Here is a 26300-nt window from a genome sequence, read left to right on the forward strand (position 1 = left end):
CTGCAGCTTTGGAGGATTTTTCTACACTCTGCACATTATTGTGGATACAGGTGTTTTCCTTAGCAGCAGTGGCAAAACACCCATGGCAACCCTTCGGCCCCTCATTAGCCTGAATTTTCTGCTCTAAGTCTTGCTACAGACACCTGAGGTGTTTGGCAGGGTTTGGCATTTCCTAGTTGTACTTTTTTTCCATAGGAAAATTCAACTCTAGTGCAGCATCTGCTTCTTAACAAGGCAATGTCTTCTTTTCCTGGCAATGTGAAATGAAACTTAAAGACATCCCTGTCATTGGAACAGCTTTTCTGCTGCTTGTGACTCATCATTTAGGGCTCAGAACCAAGGACCTCTGTTCAACTAAATCACAGCACCCAGTGAAAGCATCGTGATAAATTAATTCAAGGACATGCTTAATTAAAAGGGGTTCACTCAAATAATATTACATATAATTTCAACCGATGGTTAACCTTACTATAGAATAATAGAACAAATATAAATTGACTTGTCAACACTAATTAACAGAAGAAAGGAAAAATATCAAAATGGTCTCAGAGGCCAGCACCCTCTACTCCAAAACTGGCTCCCTGGGGTGACACATCTTGGTTCGGGGTGAGGGCCAGCAGGTTTCTGCTGCAGGGCCTGTTTGGCTGGCTCAGTTTGCAGCAGGTGTTGAGAGGGAGCAAACCGCGTTCTTCGGGATCAGCTGGCGACACGTGTGCCCGGAGCTGACCGGGTACCGCACGCAGGGCGTGCGGGCAGGGCTGTGCTGGGGCAGGGCGGTGGCCGCGGCTGGCAGAGCGCCCAAGGCACAGCGCAGTCTGGTGTCGTGAGGCACACGGGTGACGGAAGGCTCGGGCTGCATCGTGCCAAGCCACAGGCGACAGGGACCATGTGGGTTAGGCGGGACCTCACCTGCAGGCTTGGGGCGGACAGAAGCAGGGAGGGCTGAGTGGGGCAGGGGAAGGGAGGGTGGCCTGGCCGGGGGCGGGAGGGCCGCTGCCGCGGGAGCTGCTGCAGCTGCGGCCGCCGCTGCCCTTGCCGGTGCAGTTGCCTGTGCCGGTGCCCGCGGCGGGCGCTGCGGCCGCCGGACTACGAGTCCCAGCGTGCCCGGCAGGGCCGGGGCCGCGCTGCGCAGCCGCCGCGCCGGGCACCCACCTGCAGCCGCCGGGCTCGGGGCGCGGAGGGGCGCGCAGGCGGCGGGCGGCGCCGGTCGGGCGCGGAGCGGCGCGCAGGCGGCGGGCGGCGGCCAGGCCCGGCCCCGCGGCGGGGTAAGGCGGCGGCCGGGCCGGGCGGGACGCGGGGCAGCATCGCCCGCGGGGCTCCGCGCACTGCGGAGCGGGCGCTGCCGGGGCGCGGCGGGGGCGGCGGGGCCGGCGGAGCATCCCCGGCGCGGGGCGCGGATGCGGGGCGGCCCCGATCCGAACCAGCCTCGCCGCGGGAGCCGTGCGGGACACGGCGGGCTCGGCCCCGCCACGCCCGGGCTCGGCGGAGAACGCAGCTGTGACAAGCGAGTGCGCGCCTGGTTATTGCGGAGCGCTCGCATCCTCCGGGTCACGCGTGGGAGGACAGAAATTAGATGGGCAGTTTAATAAAATACCTAAAGAAGGTGTTTGTGTGGATGGTGATGAGCTGCCCCTCCTTGGAGATCTCTGCCTTTTGTATGTCACGGATAGGGCAGGACCGGCGGAGGGTGGTTCTGCTCCGCCGCCGGGCAGCGGGTCGGAACAAACGAGCCAATGCCCGGTTCAGGAAGAGATCGCTGATTTAGAAAATGTAAGAACGTTTCCAAGGTCCCGAGGAGCAAAGCGTACCCTCAAAACGTGCACATTGGCATTAGATATTGCATACTGTCTGTTCTGTCATCTTGTAATTAAAAATAATCAGGGTGCCCTAGTTCAAGGGGATTTGCTTTGATGGAAACTTAGGGGAAGGTCTTCTGCCAGAGTAAAAATCCACAGTTAATCAATGAGAAGCATGTAAAGATAACTGAGGAGTATAAACACCAAAAAGTAAATGACAACTGGTTAGATTAACATAAGCATCCTGAGCTTAGCAGTTACATAAACTTCTGAAAAAAATTCTAACATTATTACTAATGAGACAAATACAGAAATTCATCAATATCAAATATAAAATTTAAAATAATTGGAAGAAGTAATTATGTTTTTATACCATGAATGATACACTGTGTAGATCTATGCTTCTCAAAGTGTTTAGTAGAGGAAATCTTCATCAAGTTACTGAGTTGCTCATTTGTAGTAAATAGATTGTCTTTCAATTTCTTATCATATGAAAGCTTTACTTTAACTGACTATTCTCAGAAATTTGAACTTCCTCTGTTCTGCCCTTCACTCTTGGAGAGTGGAACATGTAATGGTAAGAAACACCTGGGATCAGCTGGCCTGGTACTGTAGCATCACATCCTCCAATTCTTTGTGAGGGATGCACTTATAGAAAACTGAAGTCACACTCAGGGGTGCATGGTGGTGTCTCACTGAGTTATACTGACAATATCTCAGTCCTTTCCATGATATTCTGCACTCATTTGCTGTCTAACAGCCTGCCTGCCTTTGTGCTGGTGCTCTACACTGTGCACATCTTAACTGCTTTCCACTATGGATATATTTAAATTTTTACCACTGGGTAAGAAAAATGAAGACTTATGTGATTCATTTTAGTGACTTCACCAAACTAAATTCCTAATGCATCTTTTTTCCCATTTATCCAGCTTGGTTGTATCTCTGAGCTTAGCCAGTAGCCTCTCCTATCTTGATAATCTAAATAATTTTGTTCAAAGTGGTGTGCTTTGCTCTCTGTTTGCATACCTTTTCTTCCTTCCTCAAATTAACATTATTTCCAGTATTTTACAACTTCTGGCAAGCAATGTTCATGCATTTCTGCTGTTACTGACCTGTTTTAGGGGTTTTTTTGGTAGCATTCCTATTCCAGTTTGGTAGCATTGGACCTCCTAGTTTGATGGCTTCCTGTAATTGAGTGTCCTTTTGACTGGGGCTGAGGTGGCTGTGCAGAGTTTTGCACTGAGAGGCCCTGGTAGCATCCTGTAGCCACAGGTATTTGTACATGGTGGGTTAATGGTGGGGTGAATGCCTGTGTTCTGTTTACTGACCACAGCAGACAAGTGTAGTGGTGGCTTCTGTTTATCAAAGGGGTTTGGTCATCGTTATTTGGTGCCCCAGAAATCTGTAAAGTTAGTTTTTAAATCCTTCTTTCAAAGAGCAGCAGGGACTGAGTGTCCAGCTGCTATGCTAAAACAGGGAAATCTGAGAACAGTGGTGACAAAAAGGTAGCACTTGGTTTGTTATCTGTTGGCAGCACAGGTGGAACAATGCTGGAGTTTATGTTACCCAGTGTCCTTTTTTCCTATTGATGTTTCCAACATGTGGGAAACAAACACTGCTGTTGTTGTTTCCAGGGTTGGTCTGATGTATTTCATCATAAAAATAAAAAGTCAATTTCCAGGTAATTCCTTCTCCTGTTTGTTGTTTCAGCTGTCGGGATGTGCACATCCTGCATGGTTTCTGGCTTTGGTTTACAGATAAAATGCAAAAAATGTTGGTAGTTATGTTGTCTCTGTGCATTGTAAGGAGAAAAAGCAGCTTAGGAAAGATGCAAAAAGAGGGGTTATTTAGAGGGTACCTAGCAGTGGTCATTATTCAGGATCTCTGTTTTGCAGTCAATAGTACATGCTCTTACCCAGCCTTTGGGTCTCACTGCTGTGTTTTCACTTGGGCTATGTTATTAATTTAAAAGATCCACTTAAATGTACAGGATGTCCATGGAAGAAGGGACCCATAGTCAAAGGAAAAGCTGAACAATGCTTGACACTTGGAAGATGGTTCCATTCCTTATCTTGCCACAGACTTCCCATTTGGCCTTGCACAAGGCATTTCTTTCTCCTGACAGGGCAGTGCAGAGGCTCTCGTGTGGCTGATGGTGTTTAGGGCTCCACAGCAGCTGGTTCCATGTAAATGTGACCAGTCAAGGAGGATCCAGAGCCTGGCCTTTGGCTTTCCAGGTGTGCCTCTGTGCAAAGCTGCAGGTCTTCCTCCCCCAGTGTGTGCTTTGCTTTGCATTCACGGTGGGTATGCTGATTACAAGGACTGCAGTTCTTTACCCAACACAAAAGCTGGAACTCTGAACTGGATGAAGACACCTCCTTGTAAACATCCCAGCTGTTCCTGTAATGTGTGTGATCCATGTTCCCTGGGGACCACAGAACCATGGGCTGCCATGTCACAGATGGGGAGATGTCAGCTCTGGGGCAGTGCTGACCAGGGGGTGCAGATCTTTACCTGTTCCAGGTGAATCAGCACCTGTCTGCTGCAAGCCTGCAGAGTCTGGTCATTATTGAAGGAGCTTAAAATATAATGAGGCCATTTCTTTCTCCTTGCAATCTTATCCAAGGGACCATCAGTCAGCCCCCCCCCCCCCCCAGTACAGCTCAGCAGCAGGGCGGTTCTGTTCACGTCACAGTGAGCACACAGACGACAAATTGTGGGTGGAGCTGCCACTTCATCGTCTCTCTTGCCTGTATGAAAAGACTCTGTCCTCCAGGACTCTCAGCCTGCACTTCACACCGCCCTCAGTTTCAGACAGTGACTGGTACGTCTTTATCTTAGAAGAGCTAATTAACATTGCGCAGATTTTCAAACCATCACTTAAGACCCATAAACAGAAGAACCTTGTAGTGCTACAAAGTACCAGCTGCAATGAGCAGAAAGATTGTTTCATTAGTTTGTAACTAAACTTTACCCCTCTAGAAACAGAGGGGGTGTTCATCTGCAAGAGACAGGACAGACAAACAGGTCTCTGCTGTTTGCCTGTACTCGATGCATCACTGAAATGTCAGACCACCACACACAATCCCACCGATGTCTGCAGGGTTTAGGTTTGTTCTGTCATCCTCTTCTTGGAGGCAGGAAATGAGTGATCTAAAGGTTGGATTTTCTAAGTAAGGCTTAAATCATCATATGGTCACTGTATAATTAGTCATCATATGTTTGTCTGGAAACAATTCTAATGGTTATGATCTAAAAATATCGTGATACCCAGAAACAAGCTATAAATTCATCAGGCATTGTAAAGAAATACTTCCTTTCCAGGACTCAATTTCATGTTTTGAATGGTTATGAGTAATACCACTAATGTTATTTTAGAAACAATCAGAAATTGGTCATTATGTAACATTCTGCCTCAGTGGGAGAAGCATCAATATTTCATCTTTCTTTAATCACTAGGGAAAAACCTCTCATGCTACCTCAAGGGAGTGCATTCCTTTATGTCTTCTATAAATAACAGTGCTTTCATATGGATAATTTTGCAATATACGTGGTGGTTATTTTTTTGTAAAGGGCATGACTGAAGTCCCATTACAATGAATTAATGTCTCACATTTTATTTGCATGGAAGTTATCAATCCCCATTTAAGCAGCCAACTGTGATGTAAACTATAGAGTAGCATAAACATTACCAAGGTTCAGAATGCCACATCCAATTATCAAGTGGAGTTTTTCATCATTGAATAATTATCCTAAAATTTCAGGACTAGTCTAATATTAGGACAACATAATTGTTAATTATTCATTGCTCTCTGTATAGGACTGAACCAGTTGCTGGGAATAGTGCATTGAAGTAACCCTACATTAGCTCTGGAGAAAAACAGCATTTTAAATACACAGGGACTTTGAGGGATTCTTTGCTGCAGTATGACAAAGGATGGCCGTGGGCTGGGCACAGAAGAGGTTTGGCCACACTCTGACTGTCCCAGAGCCAGCCCTGAGGCAGTGCCAAGTGCAGCTGAGCTCTCCCCCCTGCCAGCCCCAGAGACACACTCTGATGAACCCAATTCTGCAAGTCCTCAAACAGGTGATTTGCTCTGATCCACCAAGTGATCATGCCATGTCATGAATGTAAAAGGCTTAGAAAAGGTTACTAGACTGGAGCAGTTCAGTACTCCTTATGTTCTGAAGGTTTTTTTTGGAAACAAATAGAAAAGTTGGGGGATTCTAGAAGAGGAAATACTTTTCTACAGATCTCTTTTCCATTTTGTACCTATGTGAATTTCTTTGACATGTCTACTGTATCTGCATCAGGACCTGTAGCTGATACTCTTCACATCATGCACACACAAACCCCATTTTGTAATGCTGTGTTACTGCCACACTTGTGTTCTGTGCTGGCCCTAATGCATTCCTTCTAACTTTTCTGAGATTCATGAACCTCCTACTGCAAAACATCACCTCCCAGCATACATCCCCCATATGTTCATGGTTAGAAAGTACATTGGTGCATTTGTCTTGCCTTTTAAGTATAAAAATTAAAAAGGAACCTTATTTATATGTCAGACAATGAAGTATTCCTGATGTTCCCTGTCTGGCACTGGGTTCAGTGTGCTGGTGGGGGCACTCACTTGCCTGAACAGCATGGGACAATCATCCTCCTCCTACTGAGCATCTGCTTGTGTTGCACAAATACGGCTCTTAATCATAATGGCCCCAATCCTATTTATTTGGTCCAGTATCAATTTAACTTGGGATTAATTCCACCTGGTTTTTATTTTCATGTTTAGCTCCATGAATCTATTTAAAGAAAGGGAAGATTTTTTTCTGCATTTACAGGTCAGTTTTACCACTTTTTTTCAAAACACAAATATCCACCACTGTGGATACAGAGATAGTTTAAAAGAGGTCATGCATCAGGATTTCCTTTCTAAAGATCAGTTGCTGTGATTTGCAAAAATGAGAACAATTTCTCAAACCTGATTATAAAAAGCCTCCCTTTTTTCCCAATAAAAATGCAAAGAACTCTATTAATAGATTATTTCCCATTCATCACACCTCTCTATACTTCATAATGCACATTGTTATGCAGCTTCATTCTTAGCTTATACACCTTATCAAACCTGGAAATTCACATCCTCTGTATCACAGTCTTTTCCTCTCTGCAGGACCCCAAGACAGATGTTTCTCTAAGTGTGTAGTCTGTGTTTTAGATAGCAGGAGTGACCAGAAGTGCATTTGTAGCTGCTGGTCCATAGGAGATTCTACAGTTCAGGTTGTTCCAACACTTCCTAAGGGATCCAAGCAAATGCAAGGGGACCCCTGTGACATTCAACAGTAATTCAACAGAGGAATTATTCACTCTCTGAAAGAAACATCTGTATCAGCAGTAGAAGATTACAACAGTGTTATGGTATCAGCAGAAACCACAGCTTGGCTCCTCTGGAAAGCCCTTTCAGAAGTGCATAAGCATAACAAAAAATTGCTTATGAACGTGGCAAGGTGCAGAGGGGCTATATCACAGCAGGTGTTAACTGCACTGAGCAACAATGATTTTATGTAGGCTGACTAATGACACCCTTTTTTTCTTTGAAAACATGTTTTGAATGCTGATGTTGCCAGGAATGGGTGAAAAGCTGCCCCAAATAACACCGTATGTATTTCCTTCTTTAGAAGGAATCAGGAATACAGCTACAGCAAGAGGTTCTTTGAAGCTCACTGTGAAACCTCTGTGCTCCACAAGGGTTTAAAAGGAGAACGTGGGTGGCAGAAATCCTCTTCCAGTTCTGCCCCATCCAGAACAAGCACAGATCTCACTCACCTGCTGGGCTTTGCTGTTTAACAGTGGGGCTTAGGCCCAGGGGAAACTGAGATGCTCCATACTGAAACTCAGTGGAGAAAAACAAATGGGATATGTGCTCCCTCATTCCTTATCTCTTTCACTCTTCCCAGCAAGTTTGAAGGGAAACTGCACAGTGTTATCCATGCTCCCTCATCCTGCTTCCCTCAGTGTCCCTAGTGCAGTGTAACATTCAGGAGTGGGTTGTCTCTAGGTTGGACATCTCCCTTGTGCTGTGGGACACCTGATCTGCTTTTATATGCTCAAAATAACAGCAGCAGGGAGCTCTGGGTTAGAACTGCTTTTGTAACTAAGGGAAGCTTTCATACAGTGATCATAACAAAGCAAATCCAATGGATGGAGTGTGCAAGAAGTAAATAGCTGTGCACACTCAGGCCACAGTAAGGAGCTGCACAGACAGCATGTGGCTCTGTTTACATACACAATATTAACAGTATCAAATCCAATTAGGGAGGTGGAGATCCTTATCATCACATTAGACAGCAGTTTCCAGAGTATGTGAATCAAGAGTTCAGCATTTCCTTCCCAGTCTGACTGGTGCTGAATTGTTGGATTTATCTCCTACCCTTGACTTGTGGTACTGTGACTGGTGAAAGGTCAATAGAGAGCATAAACCTGGGATGTGAGCAATGGGTGTTCCTGTGCAGCAGAGTGAAAGCTCCAGAAAAGCTTTACTGCTTTTCAGGCATTGTGGACTAGTGTGCTCTAAAGAAATTCCCTAAGCTGTGTCTTCTGCTTTTGTTCAGTCACAAAAGAGTAGGATTCTGTTGTGAAAAGGAAAATATTAAGGGAATTTCTGTTGCAAATGTGTGCAGGCAAGAAAAGCACTCAGATTTCAGGCTCTTCCATGCACTATCAATCTAATAGGGGTTATTCAACACAGTACTTCATGCCATCAGAAAAGTTTGGCTGGTACATCTGTAACATCTGGGTTTAAATTTTTCTTTGGGGCATCCCTGCTGGACATGGTCAAACATCTTCTCTTACTTAAAATAGTGAGAGTTTTCACCTGTTCAAAGTGTCTCCTGCCACATTTCCCCTTTATGGCTGAGCCCTTGGGCAATTCACAAAGACTTTGGAGGTGTCTGGTGCACACAATCATACTCTGATTCACCTGGGTTCAGCTTTGCAGACCTCACAGAAGCTCTCAGACCCATGGCCCTGCTGATCCCAGTGCCACAATCCCTGGCTGTAACCCTGCAGGGCTGTACCTCTGAGGGACAGGTCCTGGTTCCAGCTGTCCTGCTGACCCTCAGCCAGGGAAACTGCCCTGGACTCTTACAAGTTGCTTTTCCTACAATATTTAATTACCCTACCCTTGGGATTACATTTCTGTCTTTTCCAGGGATGTGATTAAACTCTAATAACCATTTAACTTAAATAGTTTTAAAAAGCTGTAATCCCCTCAAAGAATTTTTTAGCTCAGTTAATGACTCTTAGCTGAAATGTTATGTTTGTAATGAGTTTATCCAAAGGAACTTAGAGAAGGCACCTGATGCCCTAGGGCAGAATGTTGTACTGCAGCTCCATTTGGTTTTACAGTTTAACAAATTATAATTTTAAATAAAACGCTTTCATTATTTAACAAGTAATTTTGATAAAAAATTGCTTGGATTAAACACATATTGAACTAGTGTTCTTCTTAATCACTAAGTACACAAAAACATTGGCTCCTTTGTACTGGTTTTGGTCAAAATATCCCCCACACTCATCACATATGATGAAATTTTGGTATTATAAGAAAATTTCACAACACCTGTAACTTTGTTAAACATCAGATGCTGACTACCTCCCTAAAACAAACTCTCAATTTAAAGAACACTTGAATTCTATCCTGACATTTGGAATGGCTTGATGATGATGTCATGCTGGGAAAACAACAGCCACAAACAGAGCAGGAATAAGGAAAAAAAGAAAGTGTGTAGGCAAAATACTGATTCTTCTTGGAATAGGATATTAAAGTTTCCAGTCAAGCCTTAATGTGCCTTGCAGTAGTCACAGAATTCCAGATATTTCAAATTTGTAAATCCACTGATTATTCCCTGCCCTTTCAATAGGTTGCTGATTTCTAGTCTTTTTGATAAATATAAAAATGAAATATGTTTTAATATTTAGTACTTAAATAGTGAAACTCATAAGTAAATGAAATATTTTCATTTGGACTTGGAATAAAAGTAAAACAAAAATCAGGATTCCAGCTCATATGACAAGCAACAGAACCCACATGGATTTTATCAGCTTATGACAACTAAAAACCTGGCCAGAGGAAATTAGGGTTGGGGTTGGTCCATAAATCAGTGGTAGGTGCCAGTTGGCTGGTTTCCATATCAACCATAACTCTGAAATCTGTGAGTGCAAAAACTCAGCTGTGAAACTGCCCAGCTAACTGTGTCATTTGGGGAGTGCTGCTGCTGCTGTGGGAGCTGGGCACACCTGGGAGCCCCCAGTTAATGCTGCTTCTCATCATACGTTAGTTCTCTTTCACTCTGTCCCTTTACAGGCTGATTCTGGTTCTAGAATTTGTTCTGGACAAGAAAAAAAAGAGCAAGTAAAGACAGAGAGTCCTTTGTCACATTGTCATATGATAGATAATATGACAATGGCTGTTGTGGACATGCAAATGGGATCTTCTTGTTCCCAGTCGGGAACAAGGAATCATATTCAAATTTTAAAACTAAAAGAGTTTGTGAAATACTAACTTCATTTTTTTTTTTCATGTTTTTTCAAGTTTTGAACTTCTGCAGGTCTCCCATGTAACTGACTGAAGTACAGATAATATTTTGAGCTATAACTAGCATCTCCTCACTCCAAGAATTTTGATTATATATGCTATCACTTGTATCCAAACATGCTGATGTTTTGATGTAACTACCAGTGTACCTGACAGATGCTTAGGTAACCAGAATGTGCCAAAAAGTCAGCCAAGATGATGTGGGTTAGCTTTCAGCCAGCAGCAAAGCTGGGATAAGATAGAATACCTCAAGGCATAACATTTTGGTTTTTGTTTGTCAGTGTTGGACTGTTGTCTGTGACTCTACCACTTTCCTTTGCTTCTGGCCAAAAGAGCAAACAGATACTGTTTCCAAGCAAATGAAATAAAGCAGCTATATTTCAATGAAAAAGGAAAAGTTGCTAGTACTTTCCTTATCTGTGTCTCAGAGCTGCTGCTTGCTCTGCCCCCAGGCTACTGAACCCGTCCTGGCTGTTCCCATCCCACACCCCTCTGCTGTGCCAGGACACGCTGCTGCTTTGTTTCTTTAATAAGTGTCACTGTGACCCTCAGCTTTCCAGGACTCTCAGCTCAATGGAGATGCTCACAATGCTTTATTGTTAGCAGTGAGTGTGGCTGGAGGAGCTGGGCACCCCTGGATGGTTGGAATCCTGAGCAGCAGAGCAGAGCAGCACAGCAGGAGCCATGTCTCTGCCCTTCCGAAAGGAGCTGGAGAAGTACAAGAACATCAACGAGGATGAAATACTCAGCAAGCTCTCAGAGGATGAACTGAAGCAGCTAGAGCATGTTCTTGATGACCTTGATCCTGAGGTGAGTGATGAGAATTGCAGCACTGCCTGTCAGAAATGCCACACACTGCAGTATTTTTTATTTCTATTCTGTTGCAGTAGGGACAGTGTGCTCTAAAGGATGAGCAGCTCAGCTACAGACATTTTGGTTGTATTCCTGCTGGGATGTGCTACTTTTGTAAAAATCACTGTGCTCTTGGTCTATTTAGACATGAGCTTGTCTGCAATCTAAATTTTTAGTCATGTTGGCACACTGCAACAAAATGAGAAGCTTTTTATGGCTGCTATTTCTGAGCACAGCAATAAACAAACATAACCTGTGTTTATGGAGATCAGGTCTTTTGAACTTCTGAAATCTGTTGACTGTGTCGTTCAGCACATATATTTTTAGCTGAAGAGAACATGTTTGAGTATGATCAAGGATTCAGCTACACTACTGTCATTTTCCAGAGAATAAGAATAATTGGGATTATATCTATCTATCTATCTATCTATCTATCTATCTATCTATCTATCTATCTATCTGTCTGTCTATCTATCTATCTATCTATCTATCTATCTATCTATCTATCCCCCCAATTTATACATACATATATATAAATATATATATATAAATAAGCCCCCAATTATACATATATATATATAAAATTATTATATTTATATAATAATTGAGAAATTCTCACAAAGAATTTAAAGATCTCTGGTCTAAGAACCACTTGATCCTACAATAACGAGGTTACAGTCACAAGCATTCAGGGAATTGTTACTGTACCTACCCAAAATTCTTCAAACTGATTTAGGAGCTTGAAAACTGGCTGGTAAAATGGCAGATAAAATATTCAAAATATTCTGTCTGGAGGCAAAATGAATTTGGAGAAACACAATAGATTAATAGCTTCTAATTCTATAGCACCAGTTTGTCTGGAAATTAAGGGGGATTTTAATGTTCTCTCCCACCATGTTGCCACTTCCCACACTACTACCACTTCTACATTTCCTGGTATTTTCAAGTATCTGGCATCTCAAATGGAGACACAGAAAACCATTAAAAAAGCAACACCAACCAACACAGTAAATCAGTCCATGGTGCATTTGTATTTATGCTACATGTGTGCAGTGAATTTGGAGCACTCTGGGCACATTTGTGCCTGCACAGGTAAAATAACTGCTGGCTCAAATTCACTGATGTGCTCACAATTCCCTGTGTATTGCCATGGATCAGATTTACTGTGCATGTTCTGGCCAGTGAGGAAATGTTTCTGAAGTACTCTGGGGCACCTTCAACACGTTGGCATGGCTGCATGTGCACTGCAAGGTCCACCTACCTGTATTCTTGGAATTCCTGGACTGAAATGTGGGGGCCTCGTGCATATTCCTATGTTACAGGATGCAGGTGAAATCACAGGATCCCACAGCTACATCTTGAAAGTGGGAATTATCTGCTTGCTTCCTCATACTCTGAATAGCTGAAGTCTACCTCATCCTCCAGTCTCTTTAGTGCATGCCATTCATTTCTGAAGTCTCAGAGACATCTGCTTTAGAATGAAAGGAATTTTTTTTTTCAGTGAGAGAAAAATGGCGAGGAAAAAGTGTAAAGGAAATGTACAGAAAACATAGCCTGGTTTATCTGCCTGGACTGCAAACTGTGGTTATAATCACCTTACTTAGTTCTTTGGTGCTCTGACTGTGAATATGGTTAATACCAATATCAGTGGGTGTGGTTGTGTTCACAGGGGTCCCAGGACAAGGGAAGAGATGAGAATCTTGACTCTATGTTTCAGAAAGCTGATTTATTATTTTATTATATATATTATATTAAAAGAAGGTGATATATTAAAACTATACTAAAAGAATAGAGGAAATATTTCATCATAAGAATGATAATAAAATCTTGTAACTAACCAGAGAGTCTGAAACAGTTGGACTGTGATTGGCTATCAATTAAAAACAACCACATGAGACCAATCAAAGATGCATCTGTTGCATTCCACAGCAGCAAATAATTATTGTTTACATTTCGTTTCTGAGGCCTCTCAGCTTCTCAGGAGAAAAAATCCTAATGAAAGGATTTTACCTAAAATATGTCTGTGAGAAGTGGGTAGTAAGTCAAGAAGCCTGAATGATGTGCTGGATTTTATGATTACATTTAGGTAATGTGTGTTACTGCTGTCACCCAAGAGCATTATGCAAAGCATGGTTTCACTTCCAAAGCACTGAGATGAGGTTTGGAGCAGTGTGTGCAGCTGCCTGCTGTCCTTTCCCTGCCCTGTCTCTCACAGAATGCCCTGCTCCCAGCGGGATTCCGGCAGAAGGACCAGACCACCAAAGCTGCCACGGGCCCCTTCGACAGAGAGCGCCTGCTCTCCTACCTGGAGAAGCAAGCCCTGGAGCACAAGGACAGAGAGGACTTCGTGCCCTTCACAGGGGAAAAGAAAGGTACTGGCCCTGCTGGTGTTGGCACTGGGTGCAGACAGACTAACAGAGTCCCTGCTGTCTGTTCTGTGCAGTGTGCTGGGCACCAGAGCTGGGGGCTCTGACAGTGCAGGGCGAGGCTGCAGTCACATCTAGGGCTGCTGCAGGAGAAGGGGAAGGGCTGCTTCAGCTGCTCTAGTGTCTGCCTCACTGCTCTGCAGTCCCAGTGGCCCATCCCAGTGGCAGCTCCATGGTCTGTCCCAGTGGCAGCTCCATGGTCTGTGCTGGGCTCATGGCCTGTTGGGGGGGTACAGCATCAGGAGCACCAGTGCAGCAAAGGGCTCAGGCAGCAGCTCCCTGGCCAGCCCGTGCCTCTGAGTGCACTCAAGCACAAAGGGGCCCTCACCAGCCCCACAGGGACTGCTCCCTGTTAAGCATTAGGCCATGCAGGGGTGTTGAATGGGGGAGGCATTCAGGAGGAAACACATAAATGCCTTTGCGAGTGAATCTTGCCTACAGCTGCTGTACGTAACAGCTCAGGGAATACAGTTACAAAAAATAAGTATTTTTCCACTTGTTTACTATCACATCTGGCAATGCTATTCATGCAGACACTTTCCCTGCTACCCTTGTCCTACAGCTACAGGAAAAAAAGGAGAAAAACAGGAAAACCTAATTCTAATAATTTAAACACTGGTAGGATAACCTCAGGGCAGGAACAGTCATAATTTAAACAAACAATATTCCTTTAGTACCACTAGCTCCTTTTCCCTGTTTATAAAAAATGGACAAAAATGCTGGCCTCAGGCAACCCCTTCATTCACGAAGGAACTTCCTATGTCTGGGTCCATTTCTGGCTATGTAATGCATTTGCCATTATTTCAATGGGATCTGCTTAAGGGAAAGCAGATACTTCAAGAAACTCCAGGGCAGCATTTTTTACATTATGTACCATGACCAAAGATGTAAAATGTTATTTATATAACATTTCACAGGCCAGGAGTTGTTACTATCATTACATTGTGTTCTCAGTCTTTGAAAGTCTCAGTTCTCAGTCTCATTCAGACAAATCAGACTTTTTTCAGCTCGATCTGATCAGTGTGTCATTTTACCATGCAGCATGTTCTTTAACCTACTTTTTGCCCCATCAAAATGCCCACACACTGCTCTTCACAGGGCTGATGGTGAGCCCCTGACATGCAGTGACAGGACAGAGGTCCTGCCAGTAGCAGGAGAGGTCAAGCACACACTGTGCAGGAAGGAAAGCACTTTACTGCGGAATGGATTTATTACCAATTGTTTTCAGTCACTGAAAACACACTGCTGGGTCAGAGCAGTACAAGTCACTGCTTGCAGGGCCCCAGGTATTTATACCAACACCTTCAGTCATGTCTCACCTTACTGATATTTACAGAGTTACGGTTAAGATTTTGCAGTTTTCACTGTAGTTATATCTGAGGTCTCCAAATAACCATGAAACATCAGTGCACAAACCCCAGCAGTGTATGGAATGGTACATACCCATAGGACTGGCCCTTGATCTGTACAAAGTGAGTCCCTGCATTGTCCCTGACGGTGGTACTGTATGCACTGGGCTGTTTATTCCATTTCAGTTTTCTTTTGATGAAGCTGAAGCAACATTATTCCTACATTTGCTTCCAGATGCCCTTAAAGTGCTTATGAGTTCTGCTTATTAGTTCCTGGTGTCTCTGGTGTGGAAATACCACTGCTTTGCAAACACAACCAACCACACATTTCACTTCCCCCAGAGCACAGAGTGAATGCAGCCCTCCTAGCATTTAAAGCTGTCCTTAATTTGGCTTTTGATTCACTGTGTTCATTTACTTCAAAATTACAATTTCAAGAATTATTACAATTATGAGGTAATGACAGCATTTTAGGCTACAGGAATTATTCCCTTAATTTCCTCTTTGTACAACACAAATTCATGACAAAATCCTCAGTATCAGCTTAAGCAGATTAAGTCAAATGAAAACAACCACGTGTTCTGTGATTTCTGCAGTCATTTTACAATTATGATCTAAACACACAGAATTATACTACATTTTCTTTGAAGTCAGAGGCCAAATGCTATGAAAATACCCTTTGTTTCTTTGTTGGTTAGAAATAACTGAATTAATCTGAGATCTGATGAGGTCTAGTACCTTGACAATTAAGAACTGATGGGCTGCACAGTGTCATTTGTGTGCTGCTTTAAGGGAACTGACTTTGAGAACAAGTTGTTTATTTTGAGCTTGGCATATCCTGAATTGGTACTGGAGTGTGAGTCCTGCTGCCCCTCTGTGGCTTGGCAGGAGGTGTCCTACAGAAACACCAGCAATGCAGCAAACTTCCAGCAATGCAGCACTTAGCCTTATAAAACTTATAGCTGTAATCTCTATCTGCAAATGCACTGAAATCCTCCCATGGGTTGTATGATAAACCTGCTAATTATCTGCTAATTGGTAAAACGTGATGGATGTTCTACAAAGTCCATGTGTGGCTATTCCTGGATCTTAGAATCTGCTTGTAACTGCAGTGTGACTCATTTTGACACTCTCAATTGAAAAAAAAACAAACAACCAACAACAGGATGGCTGTATTAAAATATAAATTACTTGGTTTACACTTATAAGAAGGTATTTCCCATGCAAGGAAACAAAGCAATCCTGAAAGACATTTTCAAATCTGATACTACATGCTAGATGCTTTAATTGGAGAATAATTAGTATTCTTCCAAAGCTCAGTAATTAGTTCAGGGAAAATAATTTAAATTTCTAAAATGTGTCCTCAGAAGAATTCTAAAGAAGACTATCTCCCAAGGAAAATCTTATTTCTCATAATCTGCCTGTTGATGGTCTCTAAGATGTATTTACAGATTGGTAAATATTTATATGATTATATTGTATAGATTTCTGTTAAATTATTTCTTTACACTATAAAGGCACTGTAATGTAGCCATTCTGTAAATAATTCCAAATTAATTTGATGCTATTTCTGCTAGTTAAAAATTAAATTCTCAAGCAGCTCTAAAATGTATCCAGTTGTGTATATTTGGGAGGAATTGATGCCAATTTGCCATTTAGTATTTATGACCTAAGAATATTTGTGTGTCAGTAGGATTAGAGTATGTCAAGTGTTGTTTGAACTTTTGTCAGTGTTTTGTACTATGATATTTGTCTGCACTGGGAAAGCATTTATTTTTTCAAGTTTAGGAAGTGGGATGCTTCTACTAAATGCAAAGTGACATTTCTACCAGTTCTTACAGTTACTATACAAAGCTAAAACTTGGAAGTTCATTGATGAGCTGAAAAGAAGGTGGCATTTAAAATATCCTCCTTCCAGACCAGTCTGTGGTACATGATGATTTTTTTATCAACTGTTATTTTTTATCTACTATTATTTTTTATCTATTGTGATGATTTTTTATCTACTCCTTTTTTTGTTGTTGTTAATATTTTATTAGAGAGTCCTTGACCAAGAAGCAATACCAAGCAGCTGCTGAAGGACAAAAACTCAGTTGCCTATGTTGGTCTCTAAATGCTGAGCAACCATAAGGTTTTGATTGTCCTAGAAAACAAGCATAACCAAATTCCAGAGCTGACAGGGATTTGTAGAATGGTTAAAGCACAGGAAATGTTAAATATGAACCCCAGACAAGGGGGGGTTGATTATGCAGGGAATTGCCTTGTTTTTGATTGTAATTGTGGTTTCAAGACGTTGGAGATATTTGGCAAAACCAATCAAACGTATGGAATGCATTAGGGTTTTGGGCCTCTGCCATATTCAGCTTGGTGATGTACTTCATTAATTGCTGCACAAAAAGGATTAAAGCCTGTATGGGATGGATCTCAGATTTCAGTGGAGACCCAACGTTTGCCCCAGTCAGGGCTGGAATGATCACAGGCTCACACCCAAAGCTGGCCACTGAGAAATGTTTTCAGACTGCTTTACCCACATCCTCCCTAATGCAAGTCAGGGCTGGGCACTTCATTTGAATGCCCCATTGTGTGGTTTGACACGATCTGGTGGCTCTCTGGAGCTCCTGTGCAGCACAGATGTCTGTTAGCAATGAGCAGTGAGGGTGAAGACTAAGGGCTGATAACTGGGGCCATGGTGATGGGCAATTTGTAAGTGTTTATTTTGTGTATTTTGGATTTGTTCCTACTCAGGACAGATGTTCTAGAAATCCTTACATAGAACCTGATGGTTTGTGGAAATTACTTAGGGTTGTACTTAAATTCAGTTGACCCAGTGTACTTGACACATATAGCTGGGACAGGTGGCTATCAGACTTCCATCACTTCATGTGAAGTATATTTTCAAGTTCATGAATACCCAGGAATTTAAAGAAAAGGTGGGAACACGAGGGGCAGAGCAGAGTCAGTGCTGTTTTCTCTGTTTTCTCTGCAGTCTGTACCTCAGTCTGACCTCAGCTAGGAGCTGAGTCCTGCTGTGGCACAGACATCAACTGGGAACAGCATTTCTGCTTTCTTGCAGAGCTTCTCTGAACTGTATGGTACTAATGAAACACAATTAAAAAAAGTTCTTCTGTTGTGAAATGTCATTAGCTATGAAAGGTTGCTTTAAGGGTTGCTGTTTCAACCCTTCACCACTGTCCCTGTTTTCTACATGGTCTTCTGCTCTTGCCAAACCATTTCATTCTGGATCCCATCCAGTTCTCATCAAAGGCATGGAAAAACTCCAGTGGATTGGGCTATTATTATTTGTGGCTGGAAAGGGAAGGGGAACATGCTTGTATGTGATTAAATACTAACATTTTCAGCTGATTGATAAAAGGGAAAGAGAAGAAAGTACCAGAGAACTTTTGGCCAAACCTGTGTTTTCAGTTGCTCTGGCAGACACCATCCGTGGTGGTACATGTGGTGCTGTGCCAGGCAGAGTATCAACACCCAGCAGCAGTAATAAGGACAGTCATTTCCAGAAGGTCAGAGTATTAGAGTACATGCTGATGAGTTCCAGTTCCACCATGTCCAGCAGACTGCTTCCAGAAGTTAGGGTTTAATATAGAGACACAGTATCTTTCTTGGATTGACATGGCAGTCATTTCACCCCCAGCGTCTAAATGGTTTGTTTAAATTTTTGCCACCTTTTTCCTATTCTTTAGGGCTTAAATTTAGAGCTGATGTTTGTCTCTTAAGGCATTGAAAGCATTGCTGACAGTAATGGCCAGTGCCTTTCACTGCTTGCTTTCCTAAGACTCTCTTTTAGTCACTCATGACTTTGCCAAACTTGCACAGTTCACAGTGAAATTTCCCATGCTGAGAGGCTGCCTCGAGTTGGATTTTTGGAAAGTGTCAGCAAAAAGGACTTAGCTGCTTCCAAGAACAAGATTAGGAGAAAACACATTGTTTTATCCATCTAGAGCAAATTTTTCCAGCTGTTTTTTTTATGACCTGCAGTGCCTCTGTGCTTTGAAGAGAAGACTTGAAATGGAATCCCCAGGGAAATATACTCAAGTCTGGCATCCTCAAAATATTGTGCTTTCTTGTAGATGCAGTTTGTTGCAGCATTCTCCAAGCATTCCCCCTGCAGTGAGTGCTGCTCAGAGCTCCTGCTCTGCAGTGAGTGCTGCTCCAGCTCATATGGCAGCACAGCAGTGCCCAGAGGGACCTGGCATAGCTGGGCTCTCTTGAAATTCTCATCTGAGGGGCCCCTGTCGCACCAGGACCAAGGGCAGGGAGAGTCCCTCCTGCTCTGACAGAGCTCCCCTCCCTTTGTAAGGGCACTGTAAAGGAGCAAAAAGAGCAAAGAGCCAGCAGAGAGGCTGGGGCAGAGGGGTGGAAGGGGGGTTTGAGGAGCTGTGTGAATATTCCAGGATGAAGGATTAGATGTGGCAGCTCTGGGGAAAGGAGCTGTAGAGAAGAGCAGTGGTAAGGAAGGGAGGGCAGAAGAAAGGGAGGTGGTGGGAAGGGTCAGGACTCAAAGATTTTCAGAACCAGGAGATGTAGGGGATGAGGAAGGCACAGGGAGCAATGAGGGAAGGAAAAGAGGAGAAGAATGTGTTGGCTGGCAGAAAACTGGCCAGAAAGGAACATAACTAGTGTGGTATTCAGCTCTGCCCACATTTCAAAGGTCTTTGGTGTCCAGGAGGACCTGAAGTGCAGTGGCACAGTTTGAGTTTCTTCCTCCTCTAGCACCATTCCACATCAGCCATGGAACTTTCTGCTCACTTGGTGGAGTGAGAATCCAGGAGGAAATACAGAGGGTGCCCTAGGGCTGCATCCTAACTTGTGATAATCCATGTGTGGGTCTGAAGAAATTCTGGGCTTCCTTCTGTTTAAAAAAGTACAGGTTGGCTTTTGTTTATTTTTGTTTGAGCCAGCATACTTTCCAGGAGAGCTCTTTGAAGGATATTGCTGCAGTGGCAGGATCACAGCATGCTGATCAAAGTCAAGGATACTGGTGCAATTTAAGTTCACTTTTTGTGTTTATGCACAATAGATTTAACAACTTTGGAATGCTTATCTTTGCAGCCTTCCTATTCCATTGTCATAATTTTTAAGGCATAGAATATGCTGACACTATCCAAGAGCAACAGAACAACAACAATTATGATACTGCATTTTTATTACTGCCGGCGTTCAGCTTCATGCTTACGTGAACTTGGTGTGTTTTCTTCTTCATAATGCAAATTTATCCTTGGTAAGAACTAATTTAGCTCAATTTTTATAGAATATTTGTTGGGAGGTGTTTAAGAAAGCATCAACAGAAAAGAATAGTGTAAAATGAAAAAAGTGAATCAGGTGCCTGTGATTTATGCAAGGCAGATTTCCAGGATTGTTGAATTTCACTCCCAATGTCAGTGTAGCATTCTGTAATTGAGAACAAACAGGCACTCACTGTGCTCAGTGATTCATTGAGAAGTCAGAAGTAGTAAGTGTAACCAGGTCTTTTCTTGAAAATACAATAATCTGAGCTACACTATATAGGAAAAGAAAGTACATTATTGTTTTACAATTATGGCAGAAAATGCATTTGTATTATAAAATTAAGTAAATATCCTTTAAAAATCCTCCCATAGATGTGCATATGGTAGTTAATTATTACTGTATAAGAAGGTGGAGGTCTCATTTCCTTGCTTTACTCTGACATTGCTTTAATGGGGGCATTTGCACAATGCAGGAAAAGAGACCTGGCTGAACCAAGTGGCAAAATGAGATCTGTGGTTCCATGACTGTTCCCAGTGAATTTCTTTTTTTTTTTAATAGAGAATTTGCTTTCCTTTTACCTTGGTCCATATTCTGTGTCTCTCTGTAGTGCTTTCCTCTGAATCCTCTTCCCTCTGGCTATCAATGGATTTTGTTTCCATAGCCTCTTTTGAGGAAAGCCATATCCTATTTCAGTCTCAATAGAAGTCTTGTTTTTGCAGTGGGTGAAAAGGAGTAGGTCTGCTGTTAAACTGAGCCAAGACAAAACTCTGCTCACTGCACTCACACTCAGCAAGTCCCTGGTTTGTACTCAGCTGCCTCAGCCAACCCCCAGGTCACCCCAGACACTTTTGGCCCAGTTTGGCCAAAAGAAGGGGAGAATTGCAGTGATGCACACTTAAAATTTCACACTGAAAGAAAGCACTTGGGATTCCACACGCTTTGGGTTTCTGTGCTTGTGTAAAAATAAAATTATATTTTACTTGAGTTAAGCAAAAAAAAATTATTCTTATACAGAAGTGTGGTTACATTTGTCTTGTTAACAACAAAGTAGCTCAAGTTATGTATAAACAGAACTTTTGTCACTGTGTATTTCATTGGTAGAAAGTTAAGCTATTACTATTAAAACTTAGCACAGAACATTAGCATATTCTGGAGGCAAAATAGAACACAGCCAACATTAATTATACCACATAGAATAAAGTAATAATAAAGTACCTTCTAAAACACAGTGTGAATATAAAGAAGACCAAGAGCAGCAGCCTTTCTTCATAAATCTCACTTTATAATAATAAAATGTCACTATTCCTCCAAGGCTTCTTCCAAGTAATAAATTTTAAGTTGGACCATTGAATCAAGGAAGCCACAATCCATATTTTATTTTGTCAGTGAATTCCATGATGCACTGGATAATGAATTTACAATGTACAGATGTGGGACTAGGAGACACCTCCTGAATCTTTAAACTCTATCCTTAAATAATGAAGGAAAACTGGTTGACAGCTGTCTATAAACAGACACACAGGTTTTGTGGACAGGTAATAAATTCCTAATAACATGCTAAATACAGGAGTTTTTCTAACCTCCATCTGCTGTGCTACAGCATCTCTTCACAGTGGAATGTTCTTATCTAGATAGCAGTAAAATGAATATTTTTAAACACCACTGGATGCCAGCAAAGCCCACATACATTAAAGATATATATTACTGTCTTTGACATGACCTTGCCCCTTTAAATATTTCATAGAACCAAGAATAGATTTTTTTTTTCCTGAAACATTTCCCGAGAATGCATTAAATGAAACTATCATTGGGAATCATATACACATTTAATGAGATTCAGGCTGGTATCCAAGAATTACATATGCCTGAAACAAATGTTTAAAATTGTATTCCTATATATGTGAACTGTACAGAAAAGGTATGAGCCTCTAGAGGTTTCCATTACCCCTTGATTTCTTGCTATGCAAGGCACTTGACCTTCACATATCCAAAGTCCTTAAAGACCAACTACACCACATATTGTGCCTGGTTTAGTCCAAACTCAAGGTCCTGTGTCCCTTTACAATGTTATGTGTGAAAGCACAGACTTGGATCAGTGTTTGTTAAAAGTGTGACTTGGTTTTGGGCCTGGGAAGAATCACTCCCTGCCTGGTGGAGATGCTGCTACAGATCAGTGTTATCAGTCAGGATAAAGATTCCCTCAATACCTCAAACTACCTACTGAATACTTGAAACCCACATGGAATCACCAGGGGTCTGAAAGGAAAACCCTTTCTGGGCAGCATTCCTCAATACTGATTGTTTACTCAAATATTCTGATTGATTTTGGTTTTCTAGCCTCCAGCATAGTCAAGCTGGCATCAGGTTAAGTCTTGGTCAGTGATGTCTGGAAGCTGCCATCCAACACTTGCGGTCAGGTAGCACAGAGAAGGTCTGAAGTCTGCCCAGCTGTGCTGCTGGTAAATCTGGAGAGCATGACTGCCCCATCTTTGCAGTGTTTCTTACCCCAGATTTCCACTTGATTCTTGTTTGATGCTGCTGGGATGGCTGTCCTTAATTGCTGTGACCTAATGCAGTCATAGTTAAAATGGTTCTTACCTTTCACCCACCAAAGGCTTTTATCTTCTTGAAGCCTTTTCTAAAAAGATTACTTACTTAAAGTATCACATGAAAAATAAATCATACCATGATACTGCTTTGACTTTCTGCATAAGTCTTTGTCCAATTTCTACTCAGAAGTGGTTTAGCCTTGGTAGAAATATCTCTAAGGTAAATAATGTGAATCATGTATCAATAAACCTTGCCAGAGTTTCAGAAATATCAATTAAAGTTTTTTTCTGAGCTTACTCAGTGACTTGAGTCATGAAAGCTGACAGCATAAAAATGGCTGTAGACAAACTTGTATAAAAGATATAAATGAATTGGAAATTACTACATGAAAATGATACTTTGGACCATAATGGGGAAAAATGAAGTCACAGAAGGATGACAGTGTTGAAAAAACCAGAGGCCAAACATCTGTAATTCAGTACTAAACATCAGAATTGCATTTATGAATGGTAACAAGATGACTAATAGAGTTAAAATTAAACTATTTTAGAAACATTTCAGAAAGCCACAGGACTAGATGTAATGTATTTCTAGAGTGTAAAAGCTGCACAAAATGAAAACTTAAAGCTGACAGTGGGCCAAAGCTGCCTGCACCAAAGATCATCATTACAACAGGATTAATTAAAGCCTGCCTGAGAAGTGGTTGTTAGGGACAGGGTGAGGGGAACTGTGGCACAGGGGACAGTTGATCATGGGAATTCCCTCAATTATTGGAGCAATGGCACTGCCTGATCCTGGGATCATCCAGTTCTGCACTGGCTGTGGGGGCTGCTCAGGAAAGCAGAAGAAAAGAAAGAGAAAAGCCCAGCAGTGCTGGTGACTAAAGTGCAGCTTTAGCTCTGATTTAAAGGGCCTCACTCCAATTTGCAGCTACATCATCACAGTGCTGAGGTTAACCACCACAGCAGCCTGAAGGAGTAGTGGAACTTGTGCTGTTCCTGGATTTATCCTGCATTTTCCTCATTTCAGCAGACAGGCCAATGACCTCAGTCTTGGGGGAATATTGCATGGAAACACATATCTGCTAACCCAAAGGTTTCAGCAGGATACAGAGAGTAACAAATATGCCAGGAGTCTTTCTTGGGCAACATGTGGCTCAGTTCAGACCTTTCAGGCCTGCACAAATGATCAGGGTAAGGCTATTTATGTGAATGATCATCAGGAGACACAGAGGGAAGATACTCTGGAGGGGCTGGGAATTGAATTGAGTTACTGGAAGAGAACACGTTTGCTGAGCTTTCAGGATCATGTATGGAAGTTCATGAACTGAAAGATTTTTGCAGTGGAATGGTTTAACTGCTCCTAGTGCCTCATTTAAATATAAGGATGAAAATTTCTGCAAGCTTTTTGTGTAGACCTGATTCTGCCTATTTAAGGACACAGGACCTTCAGAAAAATCCCAGCTGGGACTCCTCCTGAGAGCAAATTCCTAAAATAATAATCACCAACACAGAGCAGTAATCTGCACCTTTTATTTTTAGACTTATTAAGATCCTGGTGTGGAGGATAACATCAAGTAAGAAAGAGAAAAACATGCATGTGATAGTATTTCCAAGCAGTTCCACTGTCACAGACCTATTCCTCTGCTGCCAGCAGGCAAAGAAGTTGTTCCAATAATTCATTACTCACTCTGGCTTTTTTCCTTTATCTTAGGCAAAATATTTATCCCTAAAGAGAAGCCTGTAGAAACGCGCACGGAAGAGAAGGTGACCCTGGATCCAGAGCTAGAAGAGGCCCTGGCCAGTGCTTCTGACACTGAGCTCTATGACCTTGCAGGTTAGAAAACATACAGATGTGATCCTCCCACATGTGCAGCTCTGCTCTGGCCAGACCTGCCACCAGGAGTGTCTCATGGTGGCCCCTCAGGCCCTGGTGCTGCTCTGATGGGTCACACGTGTCCCAGGATGGCTGGAGTGTGACTCAACAGCTGCTGCATTTCAGACTTCTCTGCTTAAAGCTGATGTGTCAGGCCAGGGGGGGAGATGAAGCAGCTCATGTGATTTGGGGAGGGGAAGGGTGGACAGTGCACTGCAGGCTGGGGTGCTGGCACTGACTCATCCCACTGTATCCACGTTGTTTTAGCATACTGCAGCCACCTCCTCTCAACTCTGATGTCCCAAATGGTCAGATGAACTTGTTACAGTGGATAAAGGTCCTGAATCCATGAGGAAATTTGGAATCTAACCCTTTGAATGAGAAAATTGGTTGCCAGGTGATCAGACCTGGGTATCTTCACCACTTCTGATTATTTTCCAAGAATGGCAATATCGATGTGCTTCCATTGGAAACCCTAGTGGGAATGGCAGTGCATTAAGTGAGATTCTCAGGTGCACCAAACAACAGAACATGATTAATAAGAAGTTCAGGTTGTATATTAGGGAAGGAAAGTGATTAGGAGTGTAGCATTGAAACAATTTCCCCAAGGAGGTTGTGGGATTTCCATCTCTGGGTGTTTTCAGAGTCCAGCAGACAAAGCCATGGCTGACCTCATTAGAGCTGGCAGCACTCCTGCCTGAGGGAGAGGCTGGACAAGATGACCCACAGTGGTTCCTTCCAGCTGGCACTTCTGGGATATGCATCCTACATTGACTCAATTGTTCAAAAATCTATATTGGAAGTGTCTGTATCTCCAGAATTTGGAGCCTGAAAGACTCTCTCTACAAGCAGGCATGACGCACACAGTTAGCATTTTATGAAGGGGGTTTTGTTTGGGGAACTAAACTACAATTTATAGCAGACACTTTCCTGCAGTCTGTGTTCCTGTCATTAACATTGTATCCTCTTGCTGGTGTTTACACATTTCAGCTGTTCTTGGAGTGCACAACATGGTCAACAACCCAAAATTTGATGAAGCAGGAGCCCGTGGTAAAGATGGAAAAGGAATCGTGAGAAGTAAGCAAGCAGATTTCTCTTGTGGGCTGCATGTCATCTTTAGGAACTTTTACAGCTGTAGGTGGGCTCTGTTGGTCTAATTTAGTGTAATGTCACTGGACCTAACTCTGATTGATCTAACTCATCATGAAAGGTGACTTTTAAAAGTAAATACGATCTTAAAACTCATTATAATAACAACAGTAGTGCACAAACAGATGATTCCTAAGGAAATTTGTTTTCCTAGAGAGCAGTATCTGGCTCTGCAGAGGTGCTTGAAAGAGTGGGAGTATTTAAGAGGCCAAGACATATAAATTTCCATTCCATTTCAGTTTAGGCAGCAGGCAGAAAAGAGAGTGAGCTGTAGCTAAGAATTGGCTGCAGTTCAGGCCAGGCCATCTCACCCCAGGTACCTACATTTACACACCTGAAAAATTACTTGTGACCACAAGTAATGTGATTATTTGAACCACAAGGGCTCAAATGTGGCAGAATCCCTGTCAGGGTCACATCTGTGACCAGAGTCACCTCGAGCTGCATTCACAGGGAGGCAAAGCC

The 26300-nt window shown here is 42.7% G+C and overlaps 1 protein-coding gene across 2 annotated transcripts in view; it reads left to right on the top strand.

Moving 5' to 3' along the window:
• The first annotated feature begins 1201 nt into the window (after positions 1 to 1201).
• Positions 1202 to 26300, top strand: part of LOC118690627 (tropomodulin-2) — a 34694-nt gene continuing 9595 nt past the window's right edge. Inside the window, exons 1-5 of one of the 2 annotated variants that reach the window (XM_036389462.2) lie at positions 1202 to 1265; positions 10994 to 11197; positions 13455 to 13611; positions 24525 to 24647; positions 25677 to 25763. In XM_036389462.2, the coding sequence (XP_036245355.1) occupies positions 11072 to 11197; positions 13455 to 13611; positions 24525 to 24647; positions 25677 to 25763 (493 nt within the window). In that variant the 5' untranslated portion in view covers positions 1202 to 1265; positions 10994 to 11071. Of the gene's footprint in view, positions 1266 to 10990; positions 11198 to 13454; positions 13612 to 24524; positions 24648 to 25676; positions 25764 to 26300 lie in introns of both variants that reach the window. The other variant, XM_036389461.2, reaches the window with a different exon arrangement.

Source organism: Molothrus ater, chromosome 13 (genome assembly GCF_012460135.2).
Source record: "Molothrus ater isolate BHLD 08-10-18 breed brown headed cowbird chromosome 13, BPBGC_Mater_1.1, whole genome shotgun sequence".
NCBI lineage: Eukaryota > Metazoa > Chordata > Aves > Passeriformes > Icteridae > Molothrus > Molothrus ater.